This window comes from Coffea arabica, chromosome 1c (genome assembly GCF_036785885.1).
Source record: "Coffea arabica cultivar ET-39 chromosome 1c, Coffea Arabica ET-39 HiFi, whole genome shotgun sequence".
NCBI classification, from domain to species: Eukaryota; Viridiplantae; Streptophyta; class Magnoliopsida; order Gentianales; family Rubiaceae; genus Coffea; species Coffea arabica.
This window is the reverse complement of record NC_092310.1, coordinates 23111501-23127907: the sequence shown is the minus strand read 5'-3', so window position 1 is coordinate 23127907 and position 16407 is coordinate 23111501. Positions and strand designations below refer to the sequence as shown.

Here is a 16407-nt window from a genome sequence, read left to right as displayed (position 1 = left end):
ATGCATGAGCTTAATCTTGCCATATAATCTCCAAAAGATAAGAATCCATGGGTTGATCATTACCTACTCCTTTGGTTTGCAAGGTCAGAATTTTCGGCCCTCTTGAAGCTCCAAGAAACCGTGAAAGCTCCCCTCTTCCTTAGCTAGATATAGTCTCCAAGTGGTTTGCTAAGTGGTCTCCAAGTTTGGTTAAATTTGGAGATGATTTGGAGTGGTTTTGAGTGAGATTAGTGTGCAGAAATTTTAGAACAAGGAGTTAGAGAGAGGGAGTGTTTTGGCCGGCCATGAGGAGAGAGAAGAGAGAGTGTGTTTGATCTAAGTTAGCTTCCAAGAGAAGGTGCAATGTGTGGTGCAAAATCACCCAAAAGTCAACTCTCATTAGGGGCCGTTTGGTGTGATTACGGCTCGATTTTCTCGCGCGTTTGGTTCACTAGTGCACTAAACCTCTAATGCATATATATTCATGTAAATATTCTTCACTCTTAATTGTCCCGAAATAAGGGTCTAAAGTCCCTCAAATGAAGTCGCGCGTGTGAAAACGCGTACCGTCAATTTTACCGCTATAACGCGAAACTTTCGAAAAATTCTTATAACGATTGCACTACTAACTATCACTTGAATATTTATTCATAAGATTACCTATTTTAGGACCATAGTACAAATCTCCAATATTCCAAGCTTATTGTGCTACTACGCGGATAAAAGCTCCAAGCACTATTCACTATTTTCTTTACGAAACGCGCTCTAGGAAATTAATTTTTGAAACGAATCATTTTAAAAATATAACGAAGTTACATTACCATGTATTTAGGTCTAATAAGACTAGAAAATATTCCTTGGAAATAAAACCCAATTAAATAATTTATTAAGCCATAAATTAGGCATAAAATAATAGTTTTTACGAGTCTTCACACATGCACCATGTTGTTCTTCCAATCTATCAGCTCACGAGGTATATGGTTTAACATTCGGCACGGAACCATCTGAGGAAGAATTTTACTGTTTAGTACCTTACCTTGGAATTTTACCCCTTAGGCCAAACCAAATTGTAAACATGCAAGTCTCGTTGGATTAAATATCCGAGACATGGGCTAGCTTAATCCTAACACGGGATTCCCTAAATGGCATTCCCTTCTAAGGTGGATGCAGGATGCCAGTTTATCAAAGCCACTAAATATGCAGTACACCAATGAAACGTGCCCTAAAGGAACTCCTTTTTGTATGCTGGGGTGAGCCTAAAATGATATGTTATTATGCTACCAATGCAAAGCAATGAATTTAAACTGTCCAATCAAATAGGGTAGGCTCCTAGAGAGTATCATGCCAGGACTCTTATTTTCTAGGGCTTATGAATGCAATGGAGACAAAAATCAAGAAAAGTTAGTTTAATCAGATAAATGCACATAACATATTGTATCAAAGCAGTACAAAGAGATAAACCAATAAAAGAAATAGAGGGGTTGGATCCCTCCCCTCATCCCTAGTGTCCCTAGTTCAGGATAAGGTCGACTCTACCCTAAGGCACTTCTAATATGGATGCATGAGCTTTGGCTCACTAATGCATTTAAACTCGATAGGTCTCCAGGTTCCCAAGCCTTCAGACCTAAAGGTGAAGGGTCATCAATCCCAGGGCCTTCGGTCAGTGGCTCGAGTGATCCCTTAGGCATCGCTATGGGCGCAGTGCACACCATCCGCCTACCTAAGGAAATCGATCCTAATCCTACAGGGAGATGTGGGATAGCGCCCACGATAAAGAAAAAAAAAGGGTAAATAAAACTATACATGCACGTATGAGGTGCTTTTCTTTGGAGGGGAGGGATTTGAGACCCAATGCGAGGCTCTAGGGTAATATTCCCCCACCCAAATGCAATGCAAAGCGCGGGATCACACAAATAAACCATTCATCCATGAAATCAATCGTATGCAAATGTATGAGAGAGTGAGTTGATACGCACGAAATGCAAAATCCTAAAAAAGGAAAAAATGCAACCCTAAACATCCAAATGCGATATATGAAAAGGTTAAAAGAAGAAAAAGATTGACTAAATCAAATTTGCTCGGACTCTCTAAGTCCCCAGTGGAGTCGCCAGCTGTCGCGCCCCATTTTTTTATAAAGAAAAATAAAAGACGAGTTTAGGAAAAATAGCTTTTGATTCAATTTTTGATTGGAAAATGAATTTTTGATTTGAAAAGAAAATGAAAAACATGGGTCTAAATGGGACTTGAAAATGCGACGATCTGACCCAAAATGTAGTTTAAGAAGGGTTTTTTTGAATGAAAAATGGAGTCGCCACTTAGTATAGAGTTAAGGTGTACTAAGTCACCAAAAAATGAATTTTTAAAGAAAAAAGTAGAAAACCCTTTTTAAACGACTCAAAGTCTACGAAAATCATAGAAAAAGATTCGGGAGTCACATTTGAAGAAAGGGAAGGCAAGGATAAGTATCCAAGGCACCCTTTCAACCTAGCCAAGGCTAGTTGCGCGATTTAGTCAAAGATTTTCTTATTTTACCCTTAAGATTTATCACATTTGGATGTAATATATGAATGCATACCCTAGATCTAGGAGGCTGTCGGGGGGTCGAAATGTATCTTCAAAGCTTACTTGGTACCAATCACATTAATTGTGACGCCCAATAAAGACTCTTCGAAGAAGTCACGAATAATGCAAGTCATAAGACTCGAAAGAAAGAAAAAGTAAAGAAAATAATAATATACCAATGTGTATGACCTAAAGGAATGCATCATAATGGGTGTGGGGGGCTTATACTCGTGACTTTCAATGTTCCCTTAAATAGAGGGAATACGAGCGTGCTAAGGCTAGAAAGCCAAACTCGTCCATATCCCATACGCAAGGGGTTTTTCCTAGTCTAATCAAGCAAATGTACTACCCTAGGTCTAATGCTTAGATGAAATGCAAGTCTAATGTCATGTTTCATACAAAGGGGTAAGTAATATACATATAAGGAAAAATATGGGGGAAGGGATATACGTATAAGGAGGGATATCATGCAAAAAAATGATAAAGACCCTAAAAAGTGAAAATATGCATGAGATGAAGTGATTTTATCACACAATCATGATCTAACGTGCGGATGGTTCCTAAGGGTCTAGCGTTGGACTAGCCCTTAACTCACGTTCTCTCACAAGCATTGGACTTGTAAGAGCTCGAAGGGAAGACCGTGACTAGCATTGGACTAGCCACGGTAACGTACATTCTATCCACATAATCAGATATAATACTAAAAGTAAATAGGCATGCAAAACACATAGTTTCACATAGCACGTAACACATAAGCATGCTTGTCTAGATGCAGAATCCTAGGGAAAGCGATTAAACATATAGGCATATAGGCACACACAAACACATAGCACACAAGCCCTATCTATTACAAAAGGGGATGCCTACTACAATCTAGAGGGGGAAGACTTAGAAAAGTAAATCCAAACTATTACATTGGCTAGCTAAGACATGTCTTCAAGAGAGGCGTCAAAACCTAGGTATTACAAATTGGGGTTCAAATGCCCTCAAATGACTTGCCAATTAAAGAAGGCGAAATAAAAAGAAAGCGAAACAAGCAATTAAACATTAATAAAATGAAAAGTGAATTAAAGCATGCATATTCACACAAAACATGTAGGAGCACGTAGGAGAAATAAAATCGAGGAGATAGAGGTTACCTCCCTTGCAATGGTAATGAAATGAAGGAAATATTAGCTTCAAAACAATAAAAGGGTCAAGGCACTAATTAAATAGTAAAGTTTAAACAAAAGCACCAAATCCCTCCCAATTGCAACTTAAATGAAATCAAATAATGCATAATTTTCAAGAAAAGTAAATTATTGATCAAATTTCTAAAATAGAAAAACTATCAAGGACCCAACTGCAAATATTAACCAATCACTCAAGCCCAATTAACACATTTTGGGAAATTCACGGGTCCAAGAGCAAAGAAGGGGTCAAGTAATGGTTCAAATTGCAATTACTTTAGGACCTAATTGCAAGAAATTAGAATATAATTGGGCCTTTGTAACTGTGAGACCCCGTAATTTTCTCATTTTCTGGGTTTTATTCTATTTAATACCATATATTTTTTCTGCATTTTCTTTATTAGGAAAATTTCTAGATAATTTTTATGAGTAAATATTCTTTTTAGATGATTTTCTAGTATCGGTTAGTTTTCGAGAAATTAAGAGTGTATATCGGACGTGGGACCCGCTAGTGCGGAAAGTTCGGTAAAATTCGGCAAATTAGGTTAAGTGGTGTATACCGGATTAAATTTATCAGCTGTTAAAAGATAATTAGAGGTTGCTTAGATGGTTAATGATGGAGAGACAAAAGGATAAGTTTTAACAAAAAGGGATGCTAGGTGTCTTCACATGGTTGGAACTTGGACTTTGACTACTAATTCCTAACTTTACTAAATACCAATTTGGACCAAAAATCATCTTCATTTTGTCTTGCTTTGGCCGAATTTCTTAGAGAGGAAAGGAAAGACAAGGCTTCAACTACTTCATCCATTTCTTGCACAAATCTTGTGATCCAACCATCCAAACTTGAAATCACTCCATAAAACTCCCTAGCTAGGTAGGATTGTGGAAGGTGGTGGAGTGGTTTGGAAAGAGGAGGTGCTAAAGTGCTTCTTTTCTTGAGGTTTCAAGGTGAGTAGCTAAGGAATTCCCTCTTTGATATTGTTAATGTCAAATTAATGGTTTATGTTGGTTAAAGATGTGATTTTATGGAAGATTAGCACTTGAATGCATGAATTTCAGATTAGGGTTTCTAGTTTCTTCAATTCTGCCTGGTACTGTTACACCTAGTTAAACGCCGAATTGGCCTTAGTACAAAGCATGAAAGTTGTATAGAATAATGTTTTCTAGTTTCCTGTAAATTTACAACCCAATTCGAGTTCGGTAGCCTGAGATAAGACGGAAATACCCAGATTGGTCTGGGTAGGAGTTCAGCAAATAGGGTTGTCATTTCACCCAATCTGACCGTGACTTTTCACCATGATCCTTACCGAATTAGATTTTTTCCAAAACATGAAAGTTGTAGCCAATAGTATAAACTAGTTGCCTACAAAATTTCAGCTTGATCCGACCACTGTAGCATGTGAAATGACCGAAATACCCGTGACTGTCCATGAAACCTGTTTCGCGCCTAGAATTCTGTTTTCGTGTAGTTTCCCATTTTTTATCATGAAAATGCATGATTTGGCCTTGGAGGTCTTCATAAGAAATGTAGGGTTGTGTTTTAGCTTCGAAGCACCATAAGATACACTTCAACGGACTTCGGTAGCCTGAGTTATTGCTGTTTAACAATTGTGCGGTTAGCCAACCTGTTTGTGAGATTCTGGTTTCGTATATTTCAATTTTGGCCTAGATACATTGCAAACTGGACTGAGTGGCTTTCTTCAACATTGTATCCCTTTCTCTTAGCTTCAAAACGGTGTACATTGCACCTCAATCCGACTAGTGTCGCTTCAGTTGTGTTAGTTCCGCTAAACAATAGCAAATCCGCCTTTTGTTTTCTAACCTAAACGTCATTTCCGTACTTATTATTAGCTTGATTTTGTCCTTGTATTGTCTTGAGCCTATTGAACGGCTATTGAAATTAAATTGTTGTGTGTGTACCTTTGGGCTTGAATGAGAAAAATAATGAAGCCATAAATGGCTGGAAATATGAAAATACAAAGGGCGTTGAAGAAGCGCTGAGCTTCCCCGGACCGAGCTGATTCGACTAGCTCGGCGTGCTGATGGAAGAGTTGATCCTAAGCCTGCAAAACAGATGAAAATGAACTAGCAAAGGGGGGCTCGAGGGTTGTCCCCGAGGGCACTCCGACGATCAAGTTAGGTTTCCGGTGAGTAGGGTTCACGGGAAGAAATTTAGTCAGAGCGTAGGCTGCGTGTCTTTTGCGTACCTTGTAAGAGTGGTGAAAACCACCATTTATACCTGTCGAGAGAGTCCGACCTCCGCACGACGCGGGACTTGCCCGGTATAGCTCCCAATCCCGTATGGGGGATCTCCTCCGGTCTTCCCGGGATGGCCCCCTGGCTCTTCTGAAACCCTAATGGCATGGCGGCCCAGGGCGATCGCCAAAGGGCCGAAGGCCGAGGCCCAGCTCGGCCATGGCTGGGCTGCCACGTGGTCGGGCCCAGAACAGGGCCTGTGCACTAGCCCCCTGGATTAGGTAGGGCTGTCAGGCAGACCTAATCTACCCCTGCCACTTGGGAGGCCGGCGCCGCGCACTACTCTGCCAGGGTCACCTCTGGCACAGTGCTGCCACAGGGACGCTGAACCCGCGTCCTTTCATTTGTCACGCCTCTTCGGTTTTCGTACCAGCATTGAATACGTTCACATGGGGGTCGGTTCGAATTCACGCAACCGTTTTCCCTCCATTCCCCTTCCTTATAAATAGGGGTCATCAGATTTCAACCGGCTCCATTTGCCATTTTCTCCTCCCCCTGTGCATTTTGGCGTTCCCCTTTTTCTTGTGTATTTGCATTTCCATTCTCCAGTAATTTCCGGTGTCCCGTGCCTAGATTCCGGCGAGTCTTCCGTCCTCTCTCTGCCTTGATCATCAGTAAGTCCCTTCGTGATTCCTTTCTCCTTTTCATTCAGTGTTCCTTCCTCCTTCTGCCATCTCTTTTATGTCGGGTCACTCTGACGTCCCTTCCACCGCCTCCCCGTCTCCGGTCCGTCGCAGAGCCACCAGAATCTTCATTTCTTCCTCATCTTTGCCCTCGTCGTCGCCTTCTCCTCCTCCTCCCTCCTCTTCTTCTGCTTCCAACCCCGACCTGCTCGACCCCATAGTCATTATGAGTTCTCCTTCTGCCCACTCCCCTTCAGCCCTAGCCGTTGAGGAGGTAGCCGAGCTCGATGCCCTCATTGCGCGGCAGGCTACCGCCGCCTCTCCCCCCAGGTCTCCACACGACTCCCCCGGCGGAGCCCGAGGTAGAGCTGGGGAGGATAGGGATTCCTCTGAGGGGACCCCTGCTTCTGAGCAGGGGAATGATCCCGAGTTCTCCTATGGTCGTGCAGACCTGCAGGAGCCCACCCTATCCCCCGAGGCTGTGGCCGAGCTAGCCAAGTCTTACTCCATTCCTCCGGCCTACGAGCCGAGGGCGGCCGGGCCCGACGACCGAGCCTGCAGACCTCCCCCAGGCTTCGTAGCCATCTATAGGGAGCAGCTCATTGCCGGGCTCCGCCTCCCCATTCCCTCAGCTCTTACCGAGATCCTGAACTACTGGGGGCTCAGGATCACCCAGCTTCACCCCACCTCCATCAGGATCATTACCGGATTCCTGATCTATTGCCTCCTCTGCGATATCCCCTACTCCCTCTCCCTCTTCCAAGCTGCCTTCATCCTTAAGACCGCCCTCCCGGGATGGTACTACTTCTCCCGCCGTGGCCCCCAGACCAAGGGAGGGAAAGGGGCCCAGGAGTTGTTCTACGGCCTCCCCTCCTCCGTGAAGGATTGGAAGGAGGACTTCTTCTTTGTCAGATCCACACATTTTCCCCCTAATGTGAGGAAGGTTGGGGAAGTCAAGGCCGACTCCTATCCGGAGGACCTGGACTACGATACCCTCGGCCAGCTGTTGGGCTCCAAGGTGAAGCTCGATGTCACCCGGATCTCCACTGAGCAGATCTCCGCAGCCGGGCTGATGGGGACGTTGTCCGGATCCTCTGGGGAAGTGGCAACCCCCAAGCCCAAACTTAATACCTGTAACGCTGGCTTTGCCCCTGTCGTATTTGTAGCATATTTTGGTTTGGTTTTTTTTCCTTTAAACTGCCTTGCGCTTTGCTTATCTGGTTGTGTTCGTCGCAGTGAGGAAGCTCTCCCAGCTGCTGGGCGCTGCCACTGAGGAGGTCACCCCCGCCCCCCAGCCCGAGACTGCTCAGGGGGCCCCAGGAGGGGCTTCCACCCCGGGGGGCGGCTCAGCCCCCCAGAAGGAGGCGTCGCAGCCGTCCCCCTCAAAACAGGCCGCCAACAAGAAGAAGGCGGCGGGGCAGAAGAGGGGCAGACGGGACGAGCCCTCCCAGGCCGGGCAGAAGAAGCTCGCGCTGGTCCCCGTGCAGCCTCGCCCTCGTACGCTGGTCTCCGGGGGGCCGGTCCACATAGGCGTGGGCTCTGCCGAGGAGCATGGCCAGGAGTCAACTCCTCCGAGCTTGTGGCACTTCCGTCACATAGCTCCCTTGAAGCCGGGCCAAGCCCCCACGATGCACGACCCCGCCGCTTCTGTCCGCCTTGGGAGCTCTCCATCAACGACCGAGCCCAGTTTCCAGAGGTGGCTCACGAGCTGATGGTGGGCTCAGTCCTCCCCCGCGACAGGAGGTGGATGGAGCTGGCCAACCCTCCCGAGCTCCTGGACGCGTATTACACCGCCCAGGCTCAAGTAAGTCTTCTAGCCCATGGGTCAGCTTTGCATCTGTGTTTGGGTGAGCTGTCGCCACGTGCTGACCTGTTTTCTTTCCTCCTCAGGCCAATGCCGCTGGCGCTGCCCTGGCGACCCGCTTCTCAGAGCTGTCTCCCGACTTGGAGAAATTACGGAAGAAAAATCGGGAGACAGAGCAGAAACTTACCCAGGCCCTTAAGGAGGCGGACGCCCTTAAGGCCAAGTTGGGTAAGGCCGAGAAGGAGCTGGACACAGCTCAGGTCCAGCTTGCCTCCACCAGGTCGGAACTCGACCAGGAGAAGGCTGGCGTGGCCAAGCTGAGGGAGGAGTACGCCATCGAGCTCTCCGACACCGTCTGCTAGGAGCGGAAGAAGGCTGTTCGGGAGTTCCTTTCCTCCGAGCAGTTTGAGGAGGACATCGCCCTCCTTAACCTGCCCATCCTCCAGGTCGGCTTCACACGGGCTCTGGACCAGGTGAAGAAGCTCGACCCTCCTAGCCTCGACTTGGCGAGCTTCAAGGACTACAACCCCGCGGCCGAGGAGAGGCTGGACTGGCTCTTTGACGGGTATCGCAAGGGGCATGCCCTGAAAGAGCTGGCGGGCCGAACCGACACCGGGGCCGTGTTGGAGGAGGTTCCCTTGGAGGAGGGAGGGTCTCCCGGCAGAGCTGCCAGGAAGGAGCCGGTGGTCTAGGGCGGCAGCCACTCCAGAAACCCTCTCCGTCTTCTTATAAGGATGTGACCATACTCCAGTTGAAAATGCTCTTGAGGGTCCATCCGAGACGGAAAGGTTCCCCCGCCTGGGAAGCCTTCACCATACGCCTCTCAGCATGCTTAAGGTGTGCTTTCAGCTCCTGCTCCAGGCGGACTATCAGCAAGAAGAAGAGAGCCCGGGCCGTATTCCCTTCATAGCTCGTCACATTTTGTAGCAGATAGGCAACTCGGAAGCTTTGTAATAGATAGGCGGCTCGGAAGCTTTGTAATAGATAGGCAGCTCGGAAGCTTTGTAATAGATAGGCTTTGAATGCATATGCGAAATTTCGAAGAGTTATTCTGCCTTTTTTGCCTGCACGCAACGCCCTGTGCCGACCTCCTGGGCCGAGCACCAAACGCGTCACCTTTTTAATCCAGCAATGGGGTTGCCCAACGGCAACCTAACTATTAAAATCATGTGCCAGCCTCTTGGGTCGAGCACCAAATAAACTTACTAAGGGGACGTGCCAGCCTCTTGGGGCTGAGCACCTAAACATTAAGGGCGTTCTCGCCGACCCCCGGGGTCGTGGTTCCACTTCGAAGCGGTAGCCCGTGCCGACCTCTTGGGGTCGAACCTCGGGCTTCAAACTCCTCCTCCGCCGACCTCCTGGGTCGAGCGAGGGGCTTCCAGGACCCTTCCAAGCATCCAAGTTATCCTCAATCGTGCCGACCTCCCGGGTTGAACACTTCACCTGGATCGAACATCGGGTTGTGAACTCCTTTTTCGCCGACCTTTTGGGTCGAGCGCGGAGTTTCTAGAACCCTTCCCGATTTCCATGTTCTTTCTAGTCCTGCCGACCCTCCGGGGTCGAGCATCGCCTGGAAGCTTTCAATTCGTACCGACCTCTGGGGCCGAACACTTCACCTCGATCCACCACTACCCCTAGCCCCCCACTAGGACATTTAGTGAGGGAACGCTAAGTATGCTAGTGCAAGGTGCAAAATTTTAACTCTTGAAAGGAAACAAGTACAAGTGAAATTAAAACTGTGAACTCGGGCTTTTATTGAGTGATAAAACAAAAATTTCGGATTTCAGAGAGCAGACGACTGAGCACCCTGGTCTAACCTACGCTACAAACAGTCGCAGATTGGAGAAGTGCCAGGTACAGGGTACCTCAGATCCATCCATCTTGGCGAGCCTACAATAGCCAGCTCGGCTTACCTCAAGGACCTTGTATGGGCCCTCCCAGTTTGGGTCGAGCTTGTTGGAGCCGTGAGCCCGGCTAACGGAGTTCTTCCTCAGGACAAGGTCCCCCAGCTGGTACTGTGTGGTTCTTACTCGGGCGTTATGATAGCGGGCGAGTTGGCTTTTGTACTTAGCCATCCGTACCGCTGCTTCCTCACGCCTAGCCTCCAGTATGTCCAAGCTGTACCGCAGCTCTTCTTCATTGGTCCCCGCAACGAAGTTCTGTGTCCGGGGCGAGGGGAGCCCAATCTCCGCAGGCACCACCGCCTCTACTCCGTAAGTCAAGGAGAACGGGGTCTCGTGGGTGGCCGTCCTGGGCGTGGTGCGGTAAGCCCAGAGGACACTGGGGAGCTCATCCAGCCAGCTCGATTGGGCTGACTCCAACCTGGTCATCAACCCTTGCAGAACGGTTCGGTTAGCGTTCTCCACCTGACCATTAGCCTGGGGGTGACCGACCGACGTGAAGTGCTGGTTGATCTTGAGCTCGGCGCACCAGCTCCGGAAGGGGTTCTAGGCGAACTGGCGCCCGTTGTCGGATATTAAGACATGTGGGATGCCGAAACGGCAGACGATGTTCCTCCAAAAGAATTTCTGAATCGCCTTCCCCGAAATAGAGACCAGGGGCTCTGCCTCCATCCACTTCGTGAAATAGTCGATGGCCACCACGAGGTGCTCGTACCTTCCAGGAGCTCGAGGGAAAGGATCTAGGAGGTCTATCCCCCATTAGGCGAAAGGCCAGGGACTGTGGATGGGAATCATTTCCCGAGCTGGCTGGTGGCGCAATGAGGCATGAACCTGGCAAGCTCGGCATTTCTGCACCAGCTCTGCGGCGTCTCGGAAGACGGAGGGCCAATAGTAACCTAGGAGAAGGCATTTTTTGGCCAGCACTCGGGACCCCACATGTGCCGCACATATCCCTTCATGCACTTCGCGGAGGACATAGTTACCTTCATCGGGCGTCACGCACTTTAGCCAGGGAGATAAGTACGACCTCCTGTAGAGGGTTCTCCCAGCGTAGGCGTACTTGGCAGTTCTGAGCTGGATCCGGCGGGCCTCGGTTTTGTTCTCTGGGAGGGCTCCTGAGCTGAGGAAGTCTATGAGGGGTGCCATCCAGGTGGCCGAGCTGTCTATAGCTAGAACCTGGACCTGGTGGATACTTTTCTGTTTTACCACCTCTACCAGAACCTCCTTACTCAGGTGTGCAAATGAAGAAGAGGCCAGCTTTGATAGGGCGTCTGCACGTTTGTTTTGCGACCTTGGCACCCGCTCGATTTGAAAAGTATCGAATAGGGCTACCGCCTCTCGCACCTTGGCCAAATATTTCTTCATGACTTCCTCCTTGGCCTCGTACTCCCCGAGGACTTGAAGGACGACGAGTTGGGAGTCGCTCCTAACTTGGATCGCGGAGATCCCCATTTGGTGGGCTATCCGCAACCCTGCGAGCAGGGCCTCGTACTCGGCCTCGTTGTTGGACGCGGGGAAGTCCAATCGGAGGGCGTAGGTCAGTTCTTCCCCGGTTGGCGAGATGAGCAGCAGACCTGCTCCGCTTCCTTCCTTACTGGAGGCACCGTCTACGAACAGCACCCAAGGCTTCTTTGGCCGTACATCCTTGCTCGGGGAGTCTAGCTCGGTCAGGGTCAAGCCGGCCCCATCAGCGAGGAAGTCGGCCAAGGCCTGAGCCTTGATAGCTGTACGAGGTTGATAGCTAATGTCGTGCTCGGCCAGCTCCACGGCCCACTTGATCATCCTGCCCGAGACCTCGGGCTTGGTGAGTATCTGACGCAAGGGCTGGTCGGTCAGGACTGCAATGCTGTGAGCTTGGAAGTAGGGGCGGAGCTTGCGAGCAGCGTGCACCAAGGCCGGGACCAGCTTCTCCGCCGGCGTGTACCTCGTCTCTGGCCCTTGTAGAGCGCGGCTGACGTAATACACCGGCCTCTGAGCCCCCCCGTCCTCCCGCACCAAGACCGCGCTGACGGCCTCGTTGCAGGCAGACAGGTATAGGAACAAGGTCTCCCCTAGGTCCGGGGCGGTCTCCCTCAACAGGGCCTTCAAGCCTTCCTTCTCCTCGGCTGGCAGCAATGCCCCGATGCGGAGGACCTGGTCGGGTCGTTCCTCCCTCAAGGGGAATTCCTCAATTTCGTCCTGCGTACTCACCTGCTGGGTCTCGTCCCCCGGGATGTAGGGCTCCAAACAGGTCGTCTGGACGACCACCTTCTCCGGCCAGCGGAGCGTGGCCAAGTAGAATGCTCTGGCCACCTCTGGGTCACCGTGCACCTCGGCTATCCCTCCTGGGGTGGGGAACTTCACACTGAGATGGAGGGTAGACGGAATAGTCCGGAGGGCGTTCAGAGCTGGCCGACCCAGGAACACGTTGTATGAGGATTGCTGCTTGACCACCACGAAATTGACAGGGATGGTTCGGCATTTGGGGGCCTGCCCTACCGTGACCATCAGGGTGATCATTCCCTCTGGATTAATGGGTGCCCGGTGAAGCCCACCAGGGGTGTTCGAACCAGGGTCAGCTGGTCGTCCCTTAATCCGAGCTCCTTGAACACCCGATAGAACATAATGTCCACCGCGCTACCCTGGTCGACATACATCTTCTTAATGCGATAGTTGTTGGTGACCACGTCTATTACGATGACCTCATGGTTCCCAGACGCCGGGAGGACCGCATCTCTTGGTTCGAAGGTGATCTCCTCGTCTATATACAAACATTTCAAGGAGTCATCGCCCTTGGGTGGAGGTCGCCTGTTTTTCCGAGCTGTGTGACTATCTCCGCCCGTGGGCCCCCCAGCGATGGTGTTTATCACCCCCGCTAGGTTCTGGCCGTCCAGGTCCGGGGAGTGGTTCCAAGGAGCGTCACGCCGCTCTAGGCGGTCGCGACGCTATCCCTCGCGCCTATCCCCGTAGTGGTTGCGCCCGGGCTCCTGACCTGGTCGGCGCACGAACCGACCTAGGAAGCCGCACTGGATCAGGTTCTCGATCTCCTTACGCAGGGCCCAGCACCCCTCTGTGTCGTGTCCGACGTCGCGATAGAAGGCGCAGTACCGGTCCTGGTTCCTTTTGTTCCGGGGCGTCCCCATCTTGGGTGGCCGATCTCCCAGCCCTTCCGCCTCCATAACAGCCAGGCTCTGGGCTCTAGGCCGTGTCAGGGGAGTGTAGCTCTTCTCTGGAAGTGGCGGCGGAGCAGGGGCCTTTTCCTTCGAGAGCCGATCGAAAACGTTTTTCTTGGCCGGGACGTCCTTGCCCTCTGGGGGGTTTGTCCGACCCTTTCGATCCCCGAGCTCCCGATCCGATTCTTTCTTCAGGCGACCTGCCTCCTCTGCGTTGGCGGCCTCGTGCGCCCTGCGCAGGAGCTCCTCCAGGTTTACGGGAGGCTTATTGGCCAGATCGTAGAAGAGCTCTTCTACCCTGAGCCCGTTTGTGAAGGCGGCCATTACCACCTTCTCGTCTTTGTCCCTGACCTGCAAGCTCTCCGCATTGAAGCGGGTCATGAAGTTCCTCAGCGACTCGTCGGGCCTTTGTCTAATGGACATCAGGTGGGTTGCGTTCCTCGCATAAACCTTCGAGGAGACGAATTGGGCTGCAAACTGCCGAGCCAGCTCAGGAAAACTCCGTATAGACCCCGGTGCCAGTCCCTGGAACCAGAGCCGTGCTTTCCCCTTCAAGAACATAGGGAAAGTTTTGCGGCGGACGAAGCAGGCGCATATGCGTCAGGAAGACCGAAAGGTGGTCTTCCGGGTCTGTAGAGGCATCGTACATCTCGATGCTCGGAATCTTAAACCTGCGGGGTAGCGGATAGTCCTCTATCTCCCGGGTAAAGGGCGAGGTGGCATAGTTATCCTCGTACGGCTGGGATCTCAAGATCTGCTCGAGCTCATCCCGGGCAGGTTCCCAATGAAGGGGATCGCGGGGTCGGCTCTTGACAGACCGAGCAGGAGAATGCTCGAACCCATTCTGCGTGGGCTTCCGTGGGGAGGGGTCCCTGGGACGGCTCCTCGCGGACCGGTCGCGGGAAAACCTCTCGCTGTCTCCGACCACCGAGGCTCGCGGGCGAGGTGGAGTCCGTGGTCGTTTCCTCCTGGGGGGCTGGTCTCGTGACTCATCCTCCGAAGGGTCAGGGGGTGACTCTTTCTCCTTCCCCTTGGCCTTGGAGGTCTGCGCACCCCCAGCCCCATCTCCCTCCTTCGCCTGTCGGATTATATCCTCCAGTATGGGGAGATTCTCCGTCACGAACTGGAAGATCTGCTGCCTCCGTTTCCCCTGAAAGGGCTGAGCCCCCGGCTCCCCGAGACGCCTCAGCCTCCTTTCGCTGGGACCCATCACCGCCCCCAGGGCTGGTGCTCTCTACCGTGCGCTTGGATCGCGTCCTGGCCATCAACACAATCTTACTTACCTTACGGTTCCCACAGACGGCGCCAACTGAAGAAGCGCTGAGCTTGCTGATGGAAGAGCTGATCCTAAGCCTGCAAAACAGATGAAAATGAACTAGCAAAGGGGGGCCCGAGGGTTGTCCCCGAGGGCACTCCGACGATCAAGTTAGGTTTCCGGTGAGTAGGGTTCACGGGAAGAAATTTAGTCAGAGCGTAGGCTGCGTGTCTTTTGCAGACCTTGTCAGAGTGGTGAAAGCCACCATTTATACCTGTCGAGAGAGTCCGATCTCCGCACGACGCAGGACTTACCCGGTATAGCTCCCAATCCCGTATGGGGGATCTCCTCCGGTCTTCCCGGGACGGCCCCCTGGCTCTTCTGAAGCCCTAGTGGCATGGCGGCTCAGGGCGATCGCCAAAGGGCCGAAGGCCGAGGCCCAGCTCGGCCATGGCTGGGCTGCCACGTGGTTGGGCCCAGAACAGGGCCTCTACAGGCGTGCTGCCCAAATTTTCGCTCAAGGACTAAGTTTCTAGTTGAACTTGTATATTTTTTGTTTGGCAAATACTATGACCGTTTTCCATCTTAAAATATGATACCTTTTCCATTTGAACCTTCAAATGTTTATTTACTACTTCATACCAAAATATAGAGGTATGACCTAAGGTTTTCTCAGTCAAGACATGTAGGCCATAATACCTACTTGAATGTATATTGATTTTGAACCACATAAACGATTCCAAAAAATAATATTTCTGAGCCTATCTAGTTGGATACCGACTTGACTTGGATTCAAGTGTTTTCCATTGGAACTGTTATAACCCTTTGAGTTTGGTTTATGACACCCTAGTTGTTTCCGTCCACAGATCCAAATGGCTTTATTTCACTTTAAAGTCACCTTTATCCGTTTTACTCGTAACTAGTCGAGTTCCTTGATTCCACTTACTTGTTTTGCTAGATGAATTGTAATATTCTTTCTTGTCGAATCATAGGTTTTCTCGGTGACCGAGGGTAAGATCTGATAGGACATTTTGGACGTTATTTTGCATAATTCGGTGAGTGTTCCTTATTTGCTATATTTTTCTTGACTTCATGACTTGTATTATTGTTTGATAACGTGTTAAGTGCTTTCAATGATTTCCAAAACGAGTTTTCTAGGCGGGTGTGTACTTTATCGCACCCGACCTAAATAAATGTGAAATTTTCAAAGATTGAATGATTGGAACGTTACTTGTGCATGAATGTAAGCCTTTTGGATGAATTGGGCCCTGCCCCTTGTTACCGATCGACTCGAGCCAGAAGCGGACTCGGTCGGGCGATTTGGTGACCTGGGTGAACGTTTGGTATACTCGAGTATTACCTTGTAGGTTGGTGGAGGTTGGTGGAGCCTGGCCAATGTCCAGGAAGGGTTGAATGAAATGAACGAACGAACGAACGAGGGTTTTATAGATAAATGAAAAATGCATTTTCAAACGAATGAAGGAATAAGGGGAATGATAGGAGAACGAATGAATGAACGAACGAATGAACAAACGTATCATTTTCATGTGTGACTTATTGTAAATGTGGTAAATGTTTCTTGACTTATTGTTTGATTTATGGCTTCATCCTATGTTCGGAACCTCACTGAGCTTTTACCTCATCCCTTTAGTTTTGTTTTCCTTAACAGGAGAAGGCGAGCAGGGGCGAGAGCTCTGTATCGA

At 50.0% G+C, this 16407-nt stretch overlaps 2 protein-coding genes across 2 annotated transcripts; both read right to left on the bottom strand.

The window, feature by feature from the left end:
* Positions 1-10179: 10179 nt before the first annotated feature.
* Positions 10180-10726, bottom strand: LOC140004919 (uncharacterized). The gene is made up of 2 exons (XM_072045061.1): positions 10310-10726; positions 10180-10218 (listed from the first exon to the last, which is right to left on the bottom strand). Exons 1-2 carry the CDS (start codon positions 10724-10726, stop codon positions 10180-10182), a joined length of 456 nt encoding a protein of 151 aa, XP_071901162.1.
* A 330-nt stretch (positions 10727-11056) lies between these two features.
* On the bottom strand, positions 11057-12796 carry LOC140004911 (uncharacterized). The gene has a single exon (XM_072045060.1). The coding sequence runs from the start codon at positions 12794-12796 to the stop codon at positions 11057-11059; it is 1740 nt and encodes a 579-aa protein (XP_071901161.1).
* Positions 12797-16407: the final 3611 nt, after the last annotated feature.

Excerpts from the sequence above, each read along its gene's own strand:
- LOC140004919 (XM_072045061.1), bottom strand. The coding sequence starts at position 10,726 with ATGACCAGGTTGGAGTCAGCCCAATCGAGCTGGCTGGATGAGCTCCCC. Across the intron at positions 10,219-10,309 it reads GCCCATACAAGGTCCTTGAG|CGTAGGTTAGACCAGGGTGC; the intron begins GTAAGCCGAGCT and ends GACTGTTTGTAG.
- LOC140004911 (XM_072045060.1), bottom strand. The coding sequence starts at position 12,796 with ATGATCACCCTGATGGTCACGGTAGGGCAGGCCCCCAAATGCCGAACC.